The 18367-nt window shown below is 47.1% G+C and overlaps 2 protein-coding genes across 3 annotated transcripts in view; one reads left to right on the forward strand and one right to left on the reverse strand.

Moving 5' to 3' along the window:
- The first annotated feature begins 3416 nt into the window (after positions 1–3416).
- On the forward strand, positions 3417–4261 carry LOC143274543 (hemoglobin subunit alpha-like). The gene is made up of 3 exons (XM_076578086.1): positions 3417–3557; positions 3672–3878; positions 4029–4261. Exons 1-3 carry the CDS (start codon positions 3465–3467, stop codon positions 4152–4154), a joined length of 426 nt encoding a protein of 141 aa, XP_076434201.1. The 5' UTR covers positions 3417–3464; the 3' UTR covers positions 4155–4261.
- Positions 4262–5199: 938 nt separating this feature from the next.
- The window catches only part of Luc7l (LUC7 like), a 33331-nt gene continuing 20163 nt past the window's right edge, over positions 5200–18367 (reverse strand). For both annotated transcript variants that reach the window (XM_006978844.4, XM_015997590.3), the window contains 5 exons: positions 15612–15788; positions 13588–13676; positions 11914–11943; positions 11157–11324; positions 5200–9745 (listed from right to left, as the gene is read on the reverse strand). In XM_006978844.4, coding sequence (XP_006978906.1) covers positions 9604–9745; positions 11157–11324; positions 11914–11943; positions 13588–13676; positions 15612–15788 — 606 coding nt within the window. In that variant the 3' untranslated portion in view covers positions 5200–9603. The remainder of the gene's footprint in view (positions 9746–11156; positions 11325–11913; positions 11944–13587; positions 13677–15611; positions 15789–18367) is intronic.

The following is an 18367-nucleotide window of genomic DNA, read 5'->3' on the forward strand; positions in this document are numbered from 1 at the left end:
AGAGAAACCCTGTCTCGAAAAAAAACCAAAAAAAAAAAAAAAAAAAAAAAAAAAAAAAAAAAAAAAAACCTTATTATCATAAGTGAATATGTAGGGGCAGGTGTGGTATCACATGTTCTTCATCAGAGCACTCCAGAGGCAAAAGCAGAGAGATCTCTGTCAGTTCAAGACCAGCGTGGTCTACAGAGCACGTTCCAGGCCAGTGAGACCCCGTCTTAAAAAAACCAACGTGAACACTGAATACGTGTTTGTGTACTCCATCCCTGACTTGCTTGTGCAAACACAGGCTGGGGGAGGATGGCTTGTGAAACTGCAGTCTAGCAGGACAGACAGCTAAGCAGCAGGTTGCAGCCAGATGCAGGTGCTCTACAGGAGTCTGAACACTGGGCTCACTAGAGAAGCCTCCACTGAGGGGTTGCCCTCTGCTTGCCTGGCTGTTGGCAGCAGCCAGGAACTCGCCTGTCCTCGGTCTGAGGCCACTGGCTTCGGGCTGGCATCTTTGACTGTCTGACTGGGTACTGTGACCTGGAACTTCATTAAGGTTGCCAGGCCTTTCGCTGAAGCTGCCAGTGTATGTTGCAGTGGATACAGCTTGAGAAGGGTGGCAAGTACCACATTCAGTGGCTTCTGGGCGAGGACTGCTGAGTACCTGGGCAGTTCATTCTTCCTCTCCCCTGTGGACTTGGTTTCCTCACAGCCTACTCATTTTTATCTCTTTAAAGATTTATTTTGTATTTTCAGTGGTGAGGATGCATGCCTGTGCATATGCCAAGGGTGCAGATACCTACAGAAGTCAGAGAGGGTGATGAACCCTGAGAAACTGGAGCCGGAGTTACAGGTGGTGCCCCACCACACATGGCTGCTGGGAACCACACTCAGGTCCTCTGGAAGGGCAGCAAGCTCTCTTCACGGCTGAGCTGTCTCTGCAGCCACCTCATTTTTACTTATAAGCAGGAAAACACATAAGATAAAGGCTAAAGTCCACCCAAGCTTCCACACCCTCGTGTGTTATCAATGGCAGAGAGTCTCTGTCATATCTCTCCACCCAGAGAGGGCTGAAGTAAAGTTTGGGACTGAGCCCAAAGTCCTCAGTAAGTCTAAACAAAGACACATCTGGATGGAAAGAGGGATAGAGGAAGGGGGGAGGAGAGAAGGGAGGAAGGAGTGTGGAGGAGGGGAGAAAGAACAGGAGGAGGGAGAGGAGAGGGCAGGAGGGGAGGGGAAGGAGAGCTGAGGAGAGCAGGGAGGGGAGAGGGGAAGAGAGAAGGGAAGAGAAGAGGAGAGGAGGGGAGGGGAGAGGAGGGGAGAGGAGAGGAGAGGAGAGGAGAGGAGAGGAGAGGAGAGGAGAGGAGAGGAGAGGAGAGGAGGGGAGGGGAGAGGAGAGGAGAGGAGAGGAGGGGAGGGGAGGGGAGGGGAGGGGAGGGGAGGGGAGGGGAGAGGAGAGGAGAGGAGAGGAATTTGGCTGCTTTTGTGCTCCCTAAGACTGAGACTTACCCTTTAAGGGTCTCAGGGAGGAGAGACTGAAACCGAATAGGTAGAGAGCCCTGGGCTCTAGCCATGGTATGTCTCTAACTCCCCAGCATCTTATCTGTCTTGTCCTCAGAGCCAGGATGAAGCTGAGGCTGGAACTGGGGCAGAACCAAGAGGTACAGGGTAGGAAAGAGAGGAAGCATGCTGCTGGGCAGTTCTGCAAAAGGATGATGTCTGTGCCCCAGGTAGTGGGACCCTCAAGTCTTACTAGATAGACGCCTGCCTGGGGGGAGGGGAGCAGGAAAGAGGAGGAAGCACCTGAATCTAAGGTTGGGGTCAGAACAGCTCCACCCACAAGCTTTTTGCTGCTGTGAGTACAGAGCTGACCTCCAAATGCTGTAACCCCAGACTTCAGCACAGCCATCATCCTCTGAGTCCATGACCAGGCCCTCCTTCCTGTCTTACACTGGAACCTCTTGGTCTGAATAAAATCTGTGTACATCTCAGTTGTCTGTGTCCCTGACATGTCAACAGAGAGCATGGTCCTACTGTCTTGTGCCAGGGGTCTTTCTGCAGCTGCAGTAGAGGAGGCCAGCAAGAGTAAAAGGTGCAGAGATGTCTCTGATCAAGGCCTCTGGGAAGAACTGGCCTTCAAGAAGTCATCTCAGGAGCTGGAGAAGGAAAGTCCTACGAATATATGCCACTTCTTTTGAACTATCACTTGACCCATACCAGCTAAGCACAAAACAAACATCACAGCAGAACAACTGTTCACACACACACACACACACACACACACACACACACACACACACGTGGGAAAAACAGAGGGAGGGATGGAGGGGGAAGAGAGAAAAATCAGAATGAATGAGAGAAAAGAGAGAAAGAAGAAATAAACAGCCATTTGGACTTCAGTCACTTTCTGTGATTCCAGTTGGGAAGTTTGTCCCTCTGCTCTGTCTCCCTCAAGCCAAGTCACAGAAGTTGGAACTGAGCCCAGGAGCTTCCATTGACCACTGCCTCATGCTGTTTTATCATACATCTATTTTTGCAGTGCTGGGACTGAATCCAGAACCTTCCTCACACTAGGTAAACATTCTGCCATCCACTTACATCTCCAGCTTCTTTGCTATTGTTTGCTACCTATAACAAAGATGAGGTCTCTCTCTGCAGAGACTGACCTTGGATTCCTGGGCTCAGCCTGCCAGGACCCGAGGTTCCCCACCTGTGATACCAAAACCAGCTCTTTTCATCCATGGGAGCACTGGGAGCACTGGGCAGCTAAGATGAAGTCAGGGAGTCTGCTGGCCCGACCCTGCAGTTCCCTGCTCTTAGGAGGCTGAGCCAGGAGGTTCACTTGAGCCAAAGGATTCCAGGCCAGCCTGGACAACCCAGCAAAACCTGTCCACACAAAAGGAGGAAAGGGAGGGCTAGGGGGAAGAAAAGAAAAGAAAGAGGATCCAGGAGAGCAGAGATTAGACACAGGGAAGAGAGAGGGGAGAGGGGAGAGAAGACAGGGAGAGGGCTCCTCTGTGGGTCCCTAGCATCTTACCCTTCTTGTTTCCAGAAGAGTGTGGGGCCAGCCAGAGCAGGGAGTGTGTGGGTTAGGAAGGAGAGTGAGAAGCTGGGACCCAGGGCAAGGTGGAGGGAGGATGGGCACTGCTCAGGCTGGTCTGAGCGACTTCCTTCTCTGCCCAAGGCACTGGGACCCTTACTTCTCCCCAAACACCATCACTGCAGACAAATGAAGGGGCAAGAAGCACCCCAGAGGGTGATGAGGATTCCCTCCTCCCCACCCCACCGTCCCCGGTGGAGGCCGATCGCCGCCTCCAAGAACCCGATCGCCCCCTGCCGGCCTTGCTCTGCAGCGCACCGCCCTAGCCAGCCAATGAGGGCCGACCCGAGGGCGTGGCCCAGGCGCAGCAGGTATGTAAATGCAATTTGCTGCAGATCCAACACACTTCTGATTCTCACAGACTCAGAAAGGAATCATCATGGTGCTCTCTGCAGAGGACAAGGCCAACGTCAAGACTGTCTGGAGTAAGATTGGCGGCCATCGTGCTGAATATGGCGCGGAGGCTCTAGGGAGGAGACGGGGGCCTCTGCTCTGTAAGGACCACGGGATCCAAAGCAGATCTGGTGCTCAGTGGGCAGGCAGCCCCCTACTTGTGCTGTCCTGTAACCTCAACTCTTCCTCCCACAGGATGTTCGAAAGCCACCCCACCACCAAGACCTACTTCCCTCACTTTGATGTGAGCCACGGCTCTGCCCAGGTCAAAACCCAAGGCGCGAAGGTCGCCGATGCCCTGGCCACCGCTGCCGACAACCTTGATGACCTGCCCGGTGCCCTGTCTGCTCTGAGCGACCTGCACGCTCACAAGCTGCGTGTGGACCCTGTCAACTTCAAGGTGTGTGCTGGGGAGCAGGATCTGGGACCCGCAGGGAGGGCGTGGGGCCCCACGTGCCCAGGGCAGAGAACCCAGTGATTCCAGAAAGGGAATCCAGGCATCTAGGACATCTACTGCCACTACTGCTACTGACCCTTCGTGTCTCCACAGCTCCTGAGCCATTGCCTGCAGGTGACCCTGGCCAGCCACCAGCCTGAGTTCACCCCCGCGGTGCATGCCTCTCTGGACAAATTCCTTGCCTCTGTGAGCACCGTGCTGACCTCCAAGTACCGTTAAGCTGGAGCCTCAGGGCTGCCTCCTGCCAGGCTTGCCTTCTGGCCAGGCCCTCCCCCTCCCTCGCACCTGTACCTCTTGGTCTTTGAATAAAGCCTAAGTAGGAAGAAGCCTGTGTCCCTGGCTTGTCTGCACGTGCAAAGGTGCTGGGACTGGGGTGGGAAGCCACCAGGACCTAAGCAGTGGTTCTCAACCGTCCCACGCTGTGACCCTCTAATACAGTTCCTCGCGTTGTGGTGACAAGAAATTATGTTGTTGCTACTTCATCAATGTAATTTTGCTACTGCTGTGATTTCTAATGTAACTATCTGGTATGCAGGGTATCTGCTATATGGTGCCCAAAGAGGTCACAATGCATAGCAGCGTCTCTAGGTGTCTAGGGGGACACATCCCTAGCCTGGGACTTAGGTCCCCCAAGGAGCAAAGAGAAGGGGAAGCAGAGGGAGGGGAAGAGGGACCAAGCAGAGTCGTCTGCCCAAAGTTTGTGGACAGCCTCTTGTCCTGCAGTACTTGGCTGGGTTCACGCCTACCCTGGGCTTCCCACCAGGTTCAACATGAATTTGCCGGAATACAGTTTCCTTCTCTCCTGCTACCTTTAGACAAATACTCAAGAATTGGCCCAGCTTAGCACCCACCTAGGTGTAAACAGGTCAACAGAGCTGGAAGGCATAACGAAATGCTCTCCTAGATAAACATCCACCTTGCAGAGCAGACCCTGGGTTTGATGTATCAGGTTTGGTATCACGACATCTCCAGCCCTCCTATATGCCCTGGGTTGAGACAAGCAGACCTCTGTGATTTCAAGAGCTGTATAGTGAGACTCTGATAAGAAAAAGACAAAATCAAGTCTGGGTAGGAATGAACCCAACTCAAGGGTTGTTAGGAATTCTGGGCAGCAACAGCAGTGTCTTCTTCCCTGGGCACACGAGACATCTTTGGATAACAGCCACCGCAGACCATCAGTGATAATCCAGGAGGCAGCAGCAGCACACAGCATCAGGAGGTGATGAAGATGAGTGGGTGTTAGACAGAATAGCTGACGAGATCAGCCGAGGGAAGGAGCTTTATTTTAGTTCACAGTATAAGGGTACAGTCCTGGTGGGGGGAAGTCATGGTTGCAGGAACTTAAGGCAGCTGGTCGCACTGCATCTGCAGTCAGGAAGCAGAGATGACGGCTGGTGCTCAGCTCTTTCCCTCCTTTTTATTCAATCTAGGACCCCGGAGTTTAGAACACTGCAGCCTATATCTGGGTGGGTTTTCTCACTGAAACCTCTGGAAACACCTTCACAGACACACTCGGGGTGTTTTAATGGTGATTCTAAAACCCTTTGAGTTGATCAGATTAACCATCAAGAGTAAAAGTAAATAACATGAAGTTCACACTTAGAATGGAATATTCTCCACCCATAAATGTGAGATTATATCATGCCACTGAATTTTGCAGACACCTTGAGTAGAAGCCAATACACCAAAGGCCATACAGTGAATGAATCCGTTTGTGAAATATCCAAATGAGCAAACTATAGGGACAGAAAACAGACTCCTGGTTGCCAAGAGCTTCAGAAGGAGCTGGATGGTTTTAGCTAGTGAGCTGGAGTTTCTGTCTGGATGATAACATCCTGCAACTTACTAACAGTGATGACTGCACAACACTGTGGATACATAAACATCACTGACTTACACACATCAGAAATGGCTGTAATAGTAGTTTGTTATATGAAGATTTGCTGTATTTTGCTATCACTGGAATACATCATGGGCATTCCATAAATATCACAGTTCTGAAAGAACATGTGCTAGGAGTCACACACCTAACAGCTGTCCATTTACTTATCTGAGAAGTAATTATGTTCATTTTATTAGTAAGCAGACCCAAGGAAGTGTGTTAACGACTCAGGAGGCAGAAGACACTGACAAGGATAGAACACACACTAAAATTCCGTGTATTCTAATAATATAAGCCAGGTAGGAAAAATCTGAGTCTTGGTAGCCCAAGAAAACTTAAGGTTCCCAGGTCATGGCAAACTGGAAACCAGAGCTCACAGACTGCCGATTACAGCCCACAGCCCGGTGGCTGACAGACTGACCCTCTGGAGAGGCCCCATCAAGGTAAGCAACCGCTCCCACAGCTCCTGGGCCGATGTCAGCCTGTTGGCCTTTGCCTGGCCCTACTCTGGATGTCTGGCACACCATGTGGGCCTGGACAGTAATGTTCCCGAGCCACAACATTTAGGTGCTGGCTTCCAAGTATTATTAAACTGGAGATGGGTCCTCCAAGGGGCATATCCTACATCTCCTCTCTCTCTCATGTCTCCTGAGTACTAAGGGCCTACCACCCTCCCGATGCACGGGTCAAGGTCCAAGAGTCACAGATCCCCAAGTTAATATGATGAAGTTCCAGCCTTTTGCCTGTTAAAATGACCATGGAACATTAGGAGATTCAAGAGGTCTCTAGTGTGGCAGGCCTAGGGTTATTCATCACAAATATTGAGGACTGATTTGGCCATCCTGGGCAAATACCTGCCACTTTTATCCCTCAGAGAATTACAGTACCACAGGTCCTCTAAGTGCAGGAGTAGTCATGGTTAGACACTCTCTATGGATGCTTCATGTTCATCCTCCTGACTGTTTTCAGATCCACATGGGCGGGGCCTAATTCACTGATAGGCCCACCCCTCCCTGCAGGAAGGTGGGTGTATAGGGCTGTGGGTGCTGATAGATAGCTTAGGTGCCCAGGACATCTAAAACAGTCTCCAAAACTGGGACAGTGCCACCTATTGGCACAAGGCTGACCTACATGAGACAAGACAAAAATAACTTCCAATATCAGGAAGGCTTGTGGTAAAGGCCCAATGTTGCTAGACTCTAGACCCAGGATTGCGTCCCTAGGCCCTAGTGCTTATCATGTACACAAGGGGACCAGGAGCTCCCAAACCCTGTTTTCATCTGATTTCAGAGAGAAGGTAATGCTTTCTTCTTGCCTAAGAATCAATCATGGTCATTGAAGAACCTGATTTTAATCTGCTGCCCCATTTGCTATATATCCCATATGAATATGTCCTTCAGTTCTTATTCAACATAAGACAAACTACGTCCTGTATGTGAAGTCATCTCTCAGAGCACATGCACAACACACACTACATGACATGGGAAAACACAGGGTGGATTGGAGAAGCATTAGCATCACAAGCCAGAGTTAGGACTGTCCTGCCCAATGCAGTGCTGTCACCAAGGGCCTGCAAAGAACAACAGTGTCCAGGAAGGGCACATCTGCTCCTCCTGTACCCTACCCGTGGGTGGTCCTGATTAGTCGGCCTCACAAAAGGCCAGGATGAAAACTACTGGCTCTCCCAGTTCTTGGGGCTAGAATCTAATTGGCACCTGTCCTGGTCCCTCAGGTTGCAGATGGTAGATCCCATAACTTCTTACATAATGGCCTGAGCCACCAACAAACACACACAGATTTATGGTTATCTGTTCTCCTAGTTCCCTTTCTCCATGAAAACTCCAATTAAGAAAACAAAACATCAGGAGGCAGAGGTAGGCAGACCTCTGAGGTCGAGGCCAGCTGGTTCTACAGAATGAGTTCCAGGACAGCCGGGGCTACACAGGGAAACCCTGTCTAGAAAAAAAAAAAAAGAAAGAAAGGAAGGAAGGAAGGAAGGAAGGAAGGAAGGAAGGAAGGAAGGAAGGAAGGAAGGAAGGAAGGAAGGAAGGAAGGAAAGAAAGAAAGAAAAAGAAAAGGACAATAAAACAAACCATCCAGATGTGTTGGCACAGTCATCAGTGCCAGCTACTTGGAGACAGAGACAGGAATCTTCAGTCCTGAAGTTCAACAGCCTGGGTAACAAGGCAAGACTGTCCTTCCAAACAAACAAATGCTACACTGCCTTTGGTAAAAACATCCTCCACAAGAGATTAAACAAGTGGCCTTTCTGCAACTCTAGGGACCCTGACCACCCAAAGGATGCTACCTAAGCAGGAGGTCTGCCTACTGTACCTCAGCAGCTGCAGTATGCCACATGAGCCTAGGAATTATCCTCTGAGGGTACCACAGGCCACGGTACAGAAATGTTTCCAGTAACTTTACACCCCAATAAAACAGCTGTTTCTCCACATTCAAATTTATATCTAGACAGAAAAAGTACAGAAAGAATTCAAACCAGACATAATGCTGACTCTGAGGAGAACTGTCCAGTTATGTCCCCTAAAGAGTCCAGGAAGCAAAATGAGTACACAACTAGTCAAAATGTTCACCTGGGACCAGGTACAAGCCTTATTCCAGGAAGAGAGCAGAGCAAAGCTAAATTGAGTCCCACCTGGAGGCCAAAGGGCTAGAGATGAAACCTACACATGGCACCTGTGCACAGCACTGAGCCCCAGTGGGGTCCTTCAGGGATATCCCACTCCACCTCCTTTCATATGGAGACAGTTGACCTGGGAAAGCCTGTTTCACCATCAGCACTGCAGGTACCCACACACATCCTCCATAAAAGGGAGCCTAGGGCAGCACCAGGAGCCACACTACAAGATCTCAAGATCCTATGTGTGGCCATCAAACCTACAGCTCAAGACAGCACCTAAACCTTAACAAGTATGGCATAGAGAGGGGGCTTTTATGTTTAACACAACCAACTACAGGTCCCTCTGAAAACAAACTCTAACCCCCCCAGGACAAGTGAAGGGAAGACGCTTCAGTTATCTTTTCTATTTGGGCTTCACTTTGATCTGAAGGCATTGGTCCTCTGTAAGCAACAACATATGCTCAGGGGTTAACAATAAGCCTACCCCGAGTGTAAACCACCCAAGATACCTGACCTAAGCTGCAACCCTCTCCCAAGGACCTCCTGATTGGCAGGTAGGGGTCATCTATGTCTTTATTCTACCTAAGTAATAAAGTGGAACTGCAATGTGCTCACCTAAGCTAAGGTTTCAATAGCTATAGCTCTCCCTAAGAAAATGAGTTTGTAATATGGCTGCCCCCTCTCACCCAGAGTCTGCTCTATGGTTTACATTGAGAGTAGACGAGCAGCTGAGATGCAGTGTGAGCCAGGCAGGGAAGCCACATACATCTGGCTCAGTTAAGTGTGTTGGGAGTGCCCTGGCACATAGGATACCAAAAGTTAAAGTGGTCAGATATTTGGTCAGTTTTCTAAGGTAATGGCAGCACCAGCCTTTATCTCCACAAGTGCAGGATCCTAGTGAAGTGCCTCTAGAGTAGAGGACAGCAGACACCCCAACACAGCTGTCAGGAGGCAGCCGCCAAATTTATTTGTTCCTATACAACATAACCCCAAACACAGGAGCAGCTCTGAACAACTCTAGAAACTCACAGCTAGGGCCAAACAATAGAAATTTTAACTACAAAAGATGAGTTATATCCAGCAAATATAAAGGGTAATTTAGGCTGTGCTGAATGTTTGTTAGACTATTTACAGTGCCAGAGCCAGGTTCAGATCTCGCCAGCCTCCTTCTCCTCCGACCTCCGCGATGCAGTCTTGCCATTGGAGCTCTCCAACCTCCAGTCAGTGGGCCCTCGCTCACTCCGCCCGTACTCCCACGATTCCTCTCTCAATGAGCGCTCCCTGGAGAACCTGGGAAAGTGGAACCAGAGGCTCAGCAGAGGCTACCATCTCCTTCTGGCTGGCTGCACAGGATCCAGTAAAGTAGACCCTCAACCCTGGACTAGAGAAGGCCATGCCCCCACCACACGCAATTGCCTTTTTTTGTCAGGGGTGTGAGGAGAGTTCAAGACAGGGTTTCTCTGTGTAGTCTCAGCTGTCTTGGAACTCACTCTGTAGACCAGGCCTTAAACTCCCAGAGATCCGCCTGCCTCTGCTTCCCCAGTACTAGATTAAAGGGTGTGCACCATCCCTGCTGCCTGGCCTCAGGTGCCTCTGAACAGATCAGAAGACAGCCAAGCCTGACTGCATCTGGTGTCTTAACTAATCACACAGGAAATCATTAAAACAAACAAAGAAAAGTAATCCTTTGAGCTGTGGATGGTGGCTTATACCTGTAATCTCACACTTAGGAGGGTGAGACAGGAGAGATTAGGTCTGAGGCCAGCCTGGGCTACAGAGTGAGATTTGGTCTCAAAAGTAACTGATAAAAAGTAACATTTGAAAGGTTTAAGGGGCTGGAGAGATAGGTCAGGATATGATGCTCTTGTGGAGGACCACACTCATCACCCATGTTGGGTGTCAGAATCACCAGTAACTCTAGCTCCAGAGGATTCAAGACTCTTTTGTCCTCCAACAGTGTACACACACACACACGCACGCACGCACGCACGCACGCACGCACGCACGCACGCACACGCACAACATACACTAACATTTGTGACATAAAACATTAACACACACACATAATAAAAATAAATCTTAAAAAATAAATAAATAAAAAGAAAAGATTTTTAATAAAGGAAGTCTTCAGTGTTTAACAGAAACAAAGCAAATGGGAATACAATAAAGTTATGCTTGTGGAATATGACCCAGTATGTAAAGACAATGGAAAAAGACAGAATGGAAAATCACATAAGTCAAGCATGGTGGTATACACTTTTCATTTCAGCACTCGGGAAGCTGAAGCAGGAGGATCTTGAGTTCAAGACAACCTAGGTTACAAAGTGAGGGTCTGTCTCAAAATGAAACAAAACCAAAGTTACAGGAGAGGTAATTAAGCAGGACCTGTTCAAGACAAAAACCTTAGCTGCTCTTTACCAAGTTAAAGGACATAAAGCCCAGCCAAATGCAGTGCGGCCCAGAGGGCCATGGGAGAGTTATTCAGCCCTACACTATTCCAAGCACTGGGTGCCGCTCTCTATTCCTCAGGGCACCAACACAGGGTGCTAGCCACCCAGATCCTGCCTCTCCACAAGCCCAACCTTGTCCCTACCAGATGTAGTGGCCTAAAGGCCAGCATGACAGACCCCAGCAGACTTGGGAATACAAAGAGAAAGGGCTTGCTCCTGGCTGCAGTTACTGAGGAAGTCAGAGTAGTTACTTGTATTTTGCACTCCGGTCCCTGGAAGCCCGGCGGTGACCCCGGCTATGGCTCCGGGAACGACTGCGATGGCGCCGGTGTCTATCTCGGGACCTGGAACGGGAAAACTTTCTCCGCTCTCGGGAGGTAGATCTAGATCGCCTCCGTCGCCGATCCCGGGATCGTGACCTGGAAAACCCAAATGATTTTGAGAGTAAGGTCAATATTTCAATATCACTAAGGTCAATATTTCAAAGGTCTGTCCCCATTCTTCCCCCTCTTAGTATCTTTTGGCCTTCAGCTTTCCTGGGATTTCTCTCTTTCCTCCTACAAATTTACAATTTGGGACTAAAGACTCCCCTGAATTAATCTGATGGCCAAACCTGTCCCCTAGATAATGTCTCTTGAAAGCATAGAATTTGGCCAGGTGTGATGGGGCATGCCTTTAATCACAATACTCAGGAGGCAGAGGCAAGTAGGTAAGTCTCTAAAATTGAGGCCAGCCTGGTCTACAAAGTCAGTCCCAGAACAGCCAGGGATTCACAGAGAAAACCTGCCTCGAACCAATTGGACACTCCTAGTTGGTCTGCAGGCCTGGGGAGGAGAGAGGAGAGGAGGGGGAGCAGTTTCTATTGTGCTAAGCCCTAACCAATTCCTATGCTCTTCACAAGTCAGCCTTGCTTACCAAAGTTGTAAAGCTGTAAAAACCAATTGTTAAATGTTTCTGCATAAAAAAAGCATTCAACCTGAGAATCTTGTGGTGGATCTGGAAACCTACCTCCTGCGATCTCGGGTTCTTGATCCAGACCTAAACAGGAAAATAAAAAACATCTTTAATCCCACCACCCAGGAATTAGAGGCAGATGGATGGATCCCTGACTCTGAAGCCAGCCTGGTCTACACAGTTCTAGGCCAGTCAAAGCAACTCGTGAGATACTATCAAAACAAAAAAGGTGTCCTTTGAAAGAGCATAGCATGGTTATTTCTGGCTCTGATCTCTTCTTTGAACTCAAATTAAATCCAACACATCTACCTGAATACTTCTCAGGCATCTCAAATTGAATATAGCCAAATTCTACCTACTATTCCTGGTTCCATCTTCGCTATCCTAGTTAAGGAACAATTCCAGATTAGAAACCAAGAGGCCAGCTGGGCGTGGAAGTGCACACCTTTAGTCCCAGTACAGAAAGTAAGACAGACAGATCCCTGAGTCTACAGAACAAGTTTCATGACAGCCAGGAAGAACATACAGAAAAAAAATCTGTTCCAAAAACACCAAAAAGCAAAGCAAAGAAACCATGAGGCCAGCTTTATTCCTTCTCCTCACATAACTCCAAGTCCAGTCAGTCAGTTCTAACCCTGATAGCTTAGCCTAGACCACACCACCCACTCTTCCTGCTTTCAAACTCCCATTAGTACCTAGTACCTCACTGGTGTGGGGGCTTTTGCTTTTATACTCTACTTCTCAATGGGCAGGAACATATTCCAACCACGTATCTTATGGGAAAGTCTGCCCAGTGGTCCCATGTGACCAATCAAAAAAACGACAAAGCCCATACAAAGGCTCCACACCTTCAGTCCAAAGCTGATGATTTCCCTACAAAAATGTACTGCCCTGAGACTGCGTGCAGCTTAGCTACCAGCAACAGATCCACTTTTGTATCCACACTTGATCCACTTTTGATCCACTATTTGCTAAAAGCTCCATCCCCAGCTGTCAAAGGAGCTGGCTCTGTGGGGTTCAAGGATGGATGGGCAATGGTGGCACATGCCTTTAATCCCAGTACCCAGAAGGCAGAGACAGGTGAAGCTGTGAGTTTGAGGCCAGCCTGGCAGCCTATAGAGCTCGTTTCAAGACAGCCAAGTCAAGACAAAGAACCCCTGTCTTGAAGAACAAAAACAAACAGCACCTCCCCTAATCTGCTATTGGAAGGCAGAGGCAGGCACATCTTTACAAATTCTAGGCCAGCCTGGATTACATAGTGAAAACCTATGTGGTGTCCCCAAAGGGAGTGGCACTATTAGGATGTATTAGGCCTTGTTGGAGTAGGTGTGGCCTTGTTGCAGGAAGTGTGTCACTGTGGGGATGGGCTTTGAGGTCTCCTATGCTCAAGCTACCACCCAGGGTCTCAGACCACTACTTTTTATTGCCCGTGGGTCAAGATGTAAGAACCCTCAGCTCCTTCTGCCCGCATGCTGCCTTACTTCCCACCACGACAATAATGGACTAAACCTCTCAACTGTAAGCGAGCTACCACAATCAAATGTTTTCCTTTATAAGAGTTACCTTGGTCACAGTGTCTCTTCACAGCAATAAAAACCCCAACTAAGACACCTCATGTCAAAATAAATAAACAAATAAGTAAATAGGGGCTGATTCTGTATGTGGCAAACACTGACAACTCCAGGTCACAACATAGCAAACAACACTTCCTGAGGATGGTCTACTTACCTTCTGCTTAGCCGCTCCTCTCGTTCTCTCTCCTCTCTTCTCCTCAAGCGATCCTGATTTCTCTTCTCCTGCTTTTCAGCCACAGTTTTCTAAATAAATGAAAAATGGGAAAATAAAGGAAAAGCAACAACTTTTAGGAAACAATATTCTATTCATTTTTTAACTAACAAGAGAACAAATGAAAAAACCTTTACAATCATTTTATACATTTGGTGACAAATTACAAAGGGGTGGGCTGAACTTCTAAGTCACAGGGAATTGATCACAATGCTTCAAACCAAGCCACAGAGTTAGTTGTTCATCCTATAGGTTCTCTACAAGCATTTTAGAAAAAGAAAAGAAACACTGAGTCAGATCACATACACCCAAGGTAGCCAGAAGTAGCTCACTTTTAATGTGGTGCTATGATAACATTAGCAAAATTGCACATTCAATTCATCAGGCTTGATCCTAAAGGCAACAGAAGGCTCTGTATACTCTTTACCACCAAATCAGCATCAAATTGAGATAGCTGAAAAGTGCTAAGTATCTTTACAACCCACCACTAAAGCAACAAAAACCCTGTAATACATCATCTGGGCACAGTGAATGAAACAAAGTCCTGAATGGGGGAATACGTCACATCTCTTAATACAAAAACTCACCAGTCTTTCCTGCTTAAAGCTGAGATAGCATGAAAAATCTCTTTGCCCAGTGAGTAAAGCAAGTACCCTCTAGATGAGAGGACACAGCACGGCCCAGGTAAGCTGTCCCAAAAAACTCTACACCTCCAACTATGGTCATCCTTCATCTGAGCTAGGTACACAGGATTGTCAGCTTTCACACTTCCCCACAGCTGGTCTGGTTGAGAACAGATCCCTAGGTGTGGCATCACTTCCTTCCCCACTCCTACCAGTCACCTCACATGACAAGGAAATCAAACTCAGACCTGCAAAAGCTGTAATGTAGTATATAAAATGCTACTGGGAAAAATAGAAGCAAATGTTTTTGTTGAGGCCAAGTCTCAACACAACACATGGACCTTAAACTGGGAGATGATCTTAGAATTCTGAACTTCCGATAAGCAAGAGTGGCACACACCTTTAATACCAGCACTTGGGAGGCAGAGGCAGGTGGATCTCTGTGAGTTTGAGGCCAGCCTGGTCTTCAGAGCGAGCTCCAGGACAGCCAGAGCTACACAGAGAAACCCTTTGGAAACAACAACAACAAAGAGACAAAACCAAAACCAACAAGAACAACAACAACAACAAAACAAACCAAGAAACATGTTTGTTATTTATCTAGTGTTCTGCCTACAGGTCAGAAGAGGGCACCAGATCTCACTAGAGATAGTTGTGAGCCACCATCTGGTGGCTGGGAATTGAACTCAAAACCTCAGGAAGAGCAGCCAGTGCTCTTAACCACTAAGCCATCTTGCCAGCCCTCATCTGTACTCTTTAAGTTTAAATATGTTTCTGGGGCTGGAGAGATGGCTCAGCGGTTAAAAGCACTGGCTGCTCTTCCAGAGGTCCTGAGTTCAATTCCCAGCCACCACATGGTGGCTCACAACCATCTCTAATGAGATCTGGTGCCTTCTTCTGGCCTGTAGGCATACATGCAGGCAGAACATGGTACACATTTTAAAAAAAAAAAAAAAAAAAAAAAAGGGAAAAAAAAGGAGGGGTTGGGGATTTAGCTAAATGGTAGAGTACTAGGCCCTGGGTTCAGTCCTCAGCCTCCCCTGGGGGGCGGGAAGGAAGGAGATGGGGGACAAAAAAAGACAAAATAACAAAAAGAAAAGAAAGAGTACAGATGACAGATGATTGCGTGGTGGTGGTGGTGGTGGTGGTGGTGGTGGCGGCGGCGGCGGTGGCTCATGCCTTTAATCCCCAGCCTGGTCTACAAAGTAAGCTCCAGAGCAGCCAGAGCTGCTACACAGAGAAATCCTGTCTCAAAAAAACAAAAGAAAAAAAAAAAAAAAAAACTAAAAGTGACTACAAGACATAAGACTCTAAAGGGTTCTCCAAAAGAATGTATTAACATACCCTCAACTGATCAAGCTTCTCTCGGATCTGAATGAACCCCAAATGTAACTTGCCCCCGAAGTGATCTGCAAGACGTCGGTCATTGTCATGGAGACCAAGGTAAGCTGAACAAACCTCACAGACACGGAGTTTTTGTTGTTGAAAACTGGATGCAGGCATGGAATTTCTGTATTCTTCCTATGGGGGGAAGGGGGATAAAAAGATAAAGCTGAGGCATTTCAGAACTGTCACATTTCACTACATGTTGAAAACTGGATTGTTCACCTTTAGGTACGTTGAGAACTTCAATTTCACTGTTTATTTTAAAAGAACTAACATTTAGAGGGAGGCAGTTTTCTGAGTTCTACGACAGCCAGAGCTACACAGAGAAACAGTTTTGAGAGAAAAAAAAGTATTAACAAAACCTAACATTTATGTCTTATCAAAAGCAACAAGGAACATTCAAAACATAAGAATGACTGTTTTGAGATGAGCAGGGAAGACTTCAAAAGTGAACAAAAACTGGGGCTGGAGAGAGATGATGGCTCAGCAGTTAAGAGCACTTGTTCTTCCTTCAGAGGACCTGGGTTTGGTCCTCAGCATCCACATGTAATGATCATCTATGACTCCAGTTACAGGATCTCTTCTGGAGCACTAAACACATGCAATGAGTCCATACATATAGGCAAAACACCCATATAAATAATTTTTTAACTTGAAAAAGAACAAACAAACAAAAATAGGGCTGGAGAGACGGCTCTTAAGAATATACTGCTCACCGGGCAGTGGTGGCGCACGCCTTTAATCCTAGCACTTGGGAGGCAGAGGCAAGTGGATCTCTGTGAGTTCAAGGCCAGCCTGGGTTTCAGGGTGAGTTCCAGGAAAGGCTCCAAAGCTACACAGAGAAAACTATCTCAAAGAGGGAAAAAAAAAAAAAAAAAAAAAAAAAAGATTGTACACTGCTCATGCAGAAGACCTGAGTTCAATTCCCAGTACCCAAGTCAGGCAGTTCACAACCTCCAGTAATTCTAACTCAAGGGAGATCCAATGTCTCTAGCCCACCTCAACCATTTACACTCACATGCATATACTCACACACATAGTAAACAAAAACTAGCAGTCATAATTGTGTCCTGATATCCAGGAAATAAATATCTAATGCAGGTCTAAAAGATAATCTGAAAGGCCAAATCATTGACACTTGAAGAGACAAGTACCCAACACATAATATGCATCCTCCAGAAACACTAAAATGTTTAAAGAAAAATCTCTCATTCTGCCCAAAGCAAAATACATCAAACAAAAGGAAAGAGGCCTGGCATACTGCTACTAGTACATGCACACCAGTCAGAACACTGCTGCAAAATCCACACTGAAGAAAACCACTCCTCTGTCCTATTTTTTTGCAGACTGATCACACTTCCATAGCCCTTACAGCTGGAACTCATGGAGATTAAAGGTGTGGGCTACTACTCCTTACTTTGTTCACTTTGAAAGGGAAGGCTTGAATGTCAATGTAACTACTTCCATTAATTCATACATTTAAAACATTCCCTAGGAAATTCAAGCTAAAATAAATACAGTCTCATATACTGCTGGTTATGATAATCCTATCATGATCTGATTTATGTTAATCAGAGCACTTAGGAGGTAGAGGCAGAGGTAAGCAGATCTCTGTGAGAACAAAATCAGCCTGGTCTACATTGTGAGTTCCAGGCCAGCAGGACCTACAAAGTGAGACACTGTATAAAAACAAAAACAAACCAACCAAACAAGAAAGATCATATATGTATGCACCATTACCCAGGAATTCTTCCAAGTAAATGTGCCCCTGTGCCAGCATGTATTAAGAACAAGGTTACCAGCTGGGCGGTTGGTTGCGCCTATCTTTAATCCCAGCACTCCAGAGGCAGAGGCAGGTGGAGCTCTGTGAGTTAGAAGACAGCCTGGTATAAAAGCAAGTTCCAGGACAGCCAGAGCTGTCACACAGAGAAACCCTAACTCAAAAAAAAAGAAAAGAAAACAAAAACAAAAAAACAACCAAAGTCACCACCAAGAACTGAGAAACTCAGTAAATATTTTATGTAGATAAAGCCTATTTCTCACTTTAATAGACCCTCTTTAGGGCTAGACATATGGCTCAGTAGTTAAGAGCACTAGCTGCTCTTCCAGAGAACCCAGGTTATATTCCTAGCACCCACAACCATCCAGCCCCAGGAGATTCAATGCCCTCTTCATGTCTCTGCAGGCACATGGTATCCAAAAACACATGTAAGCAAAACATCTATATATATATTAAAAAAATAATATTCTCATTATTTAGGCTAGGCTGGCCTGGAATGCCAGATCCTCCTGTCTCAGACTCTCTGAATACTGGAATATATGGTATGGATATCATTTTCTTAAAATCAGTTATCGAAATGAAGAGCCACTGAGTACACCACATCTAATCACCAGAGATCAGAGAAGGGTTTGTGACTACAAAAGGACAACAGGATCTCTCTGTATTATTTCTTACATGTTTTCTTTTAATTGGGGGTTATTGTGTGTGTGTGTGTGTGTGTGTGTGTGTGTGTGTGTGTGTGTGTATGATGTGTAAATGAGTGCAGTAAAAACAGCAACCCACAGTTGCCTCTGAATCCCTGAACCATTGAGGAGCTACTAGTACCTGCTTCTCTACCAGGGTTTGAGGCATACTGTGCCTGTATACCTGTAATCAAGAAGGATGCAGAGATCCCTCCTCTCTATCCTAGGGAGTACTTGGCACCAGAAGGTAC

The sequence above is a fragment of the Peromyscus maniculatus genome, chromosome 8, assembly GCF_049852395.1.
Source record: "Peromyscus maniculatus bairdii isolate BWxNUB_F1_BW_parent chromosome 8, HU_Pman_BW_mat_3.1, whole genome shotgun sequence".
NCBI lineage: Eukaryota > Metazoa > Chordata > Mammalia > Rodentia > Cricetidae > Peromyscus > Peromyscus maniculatus.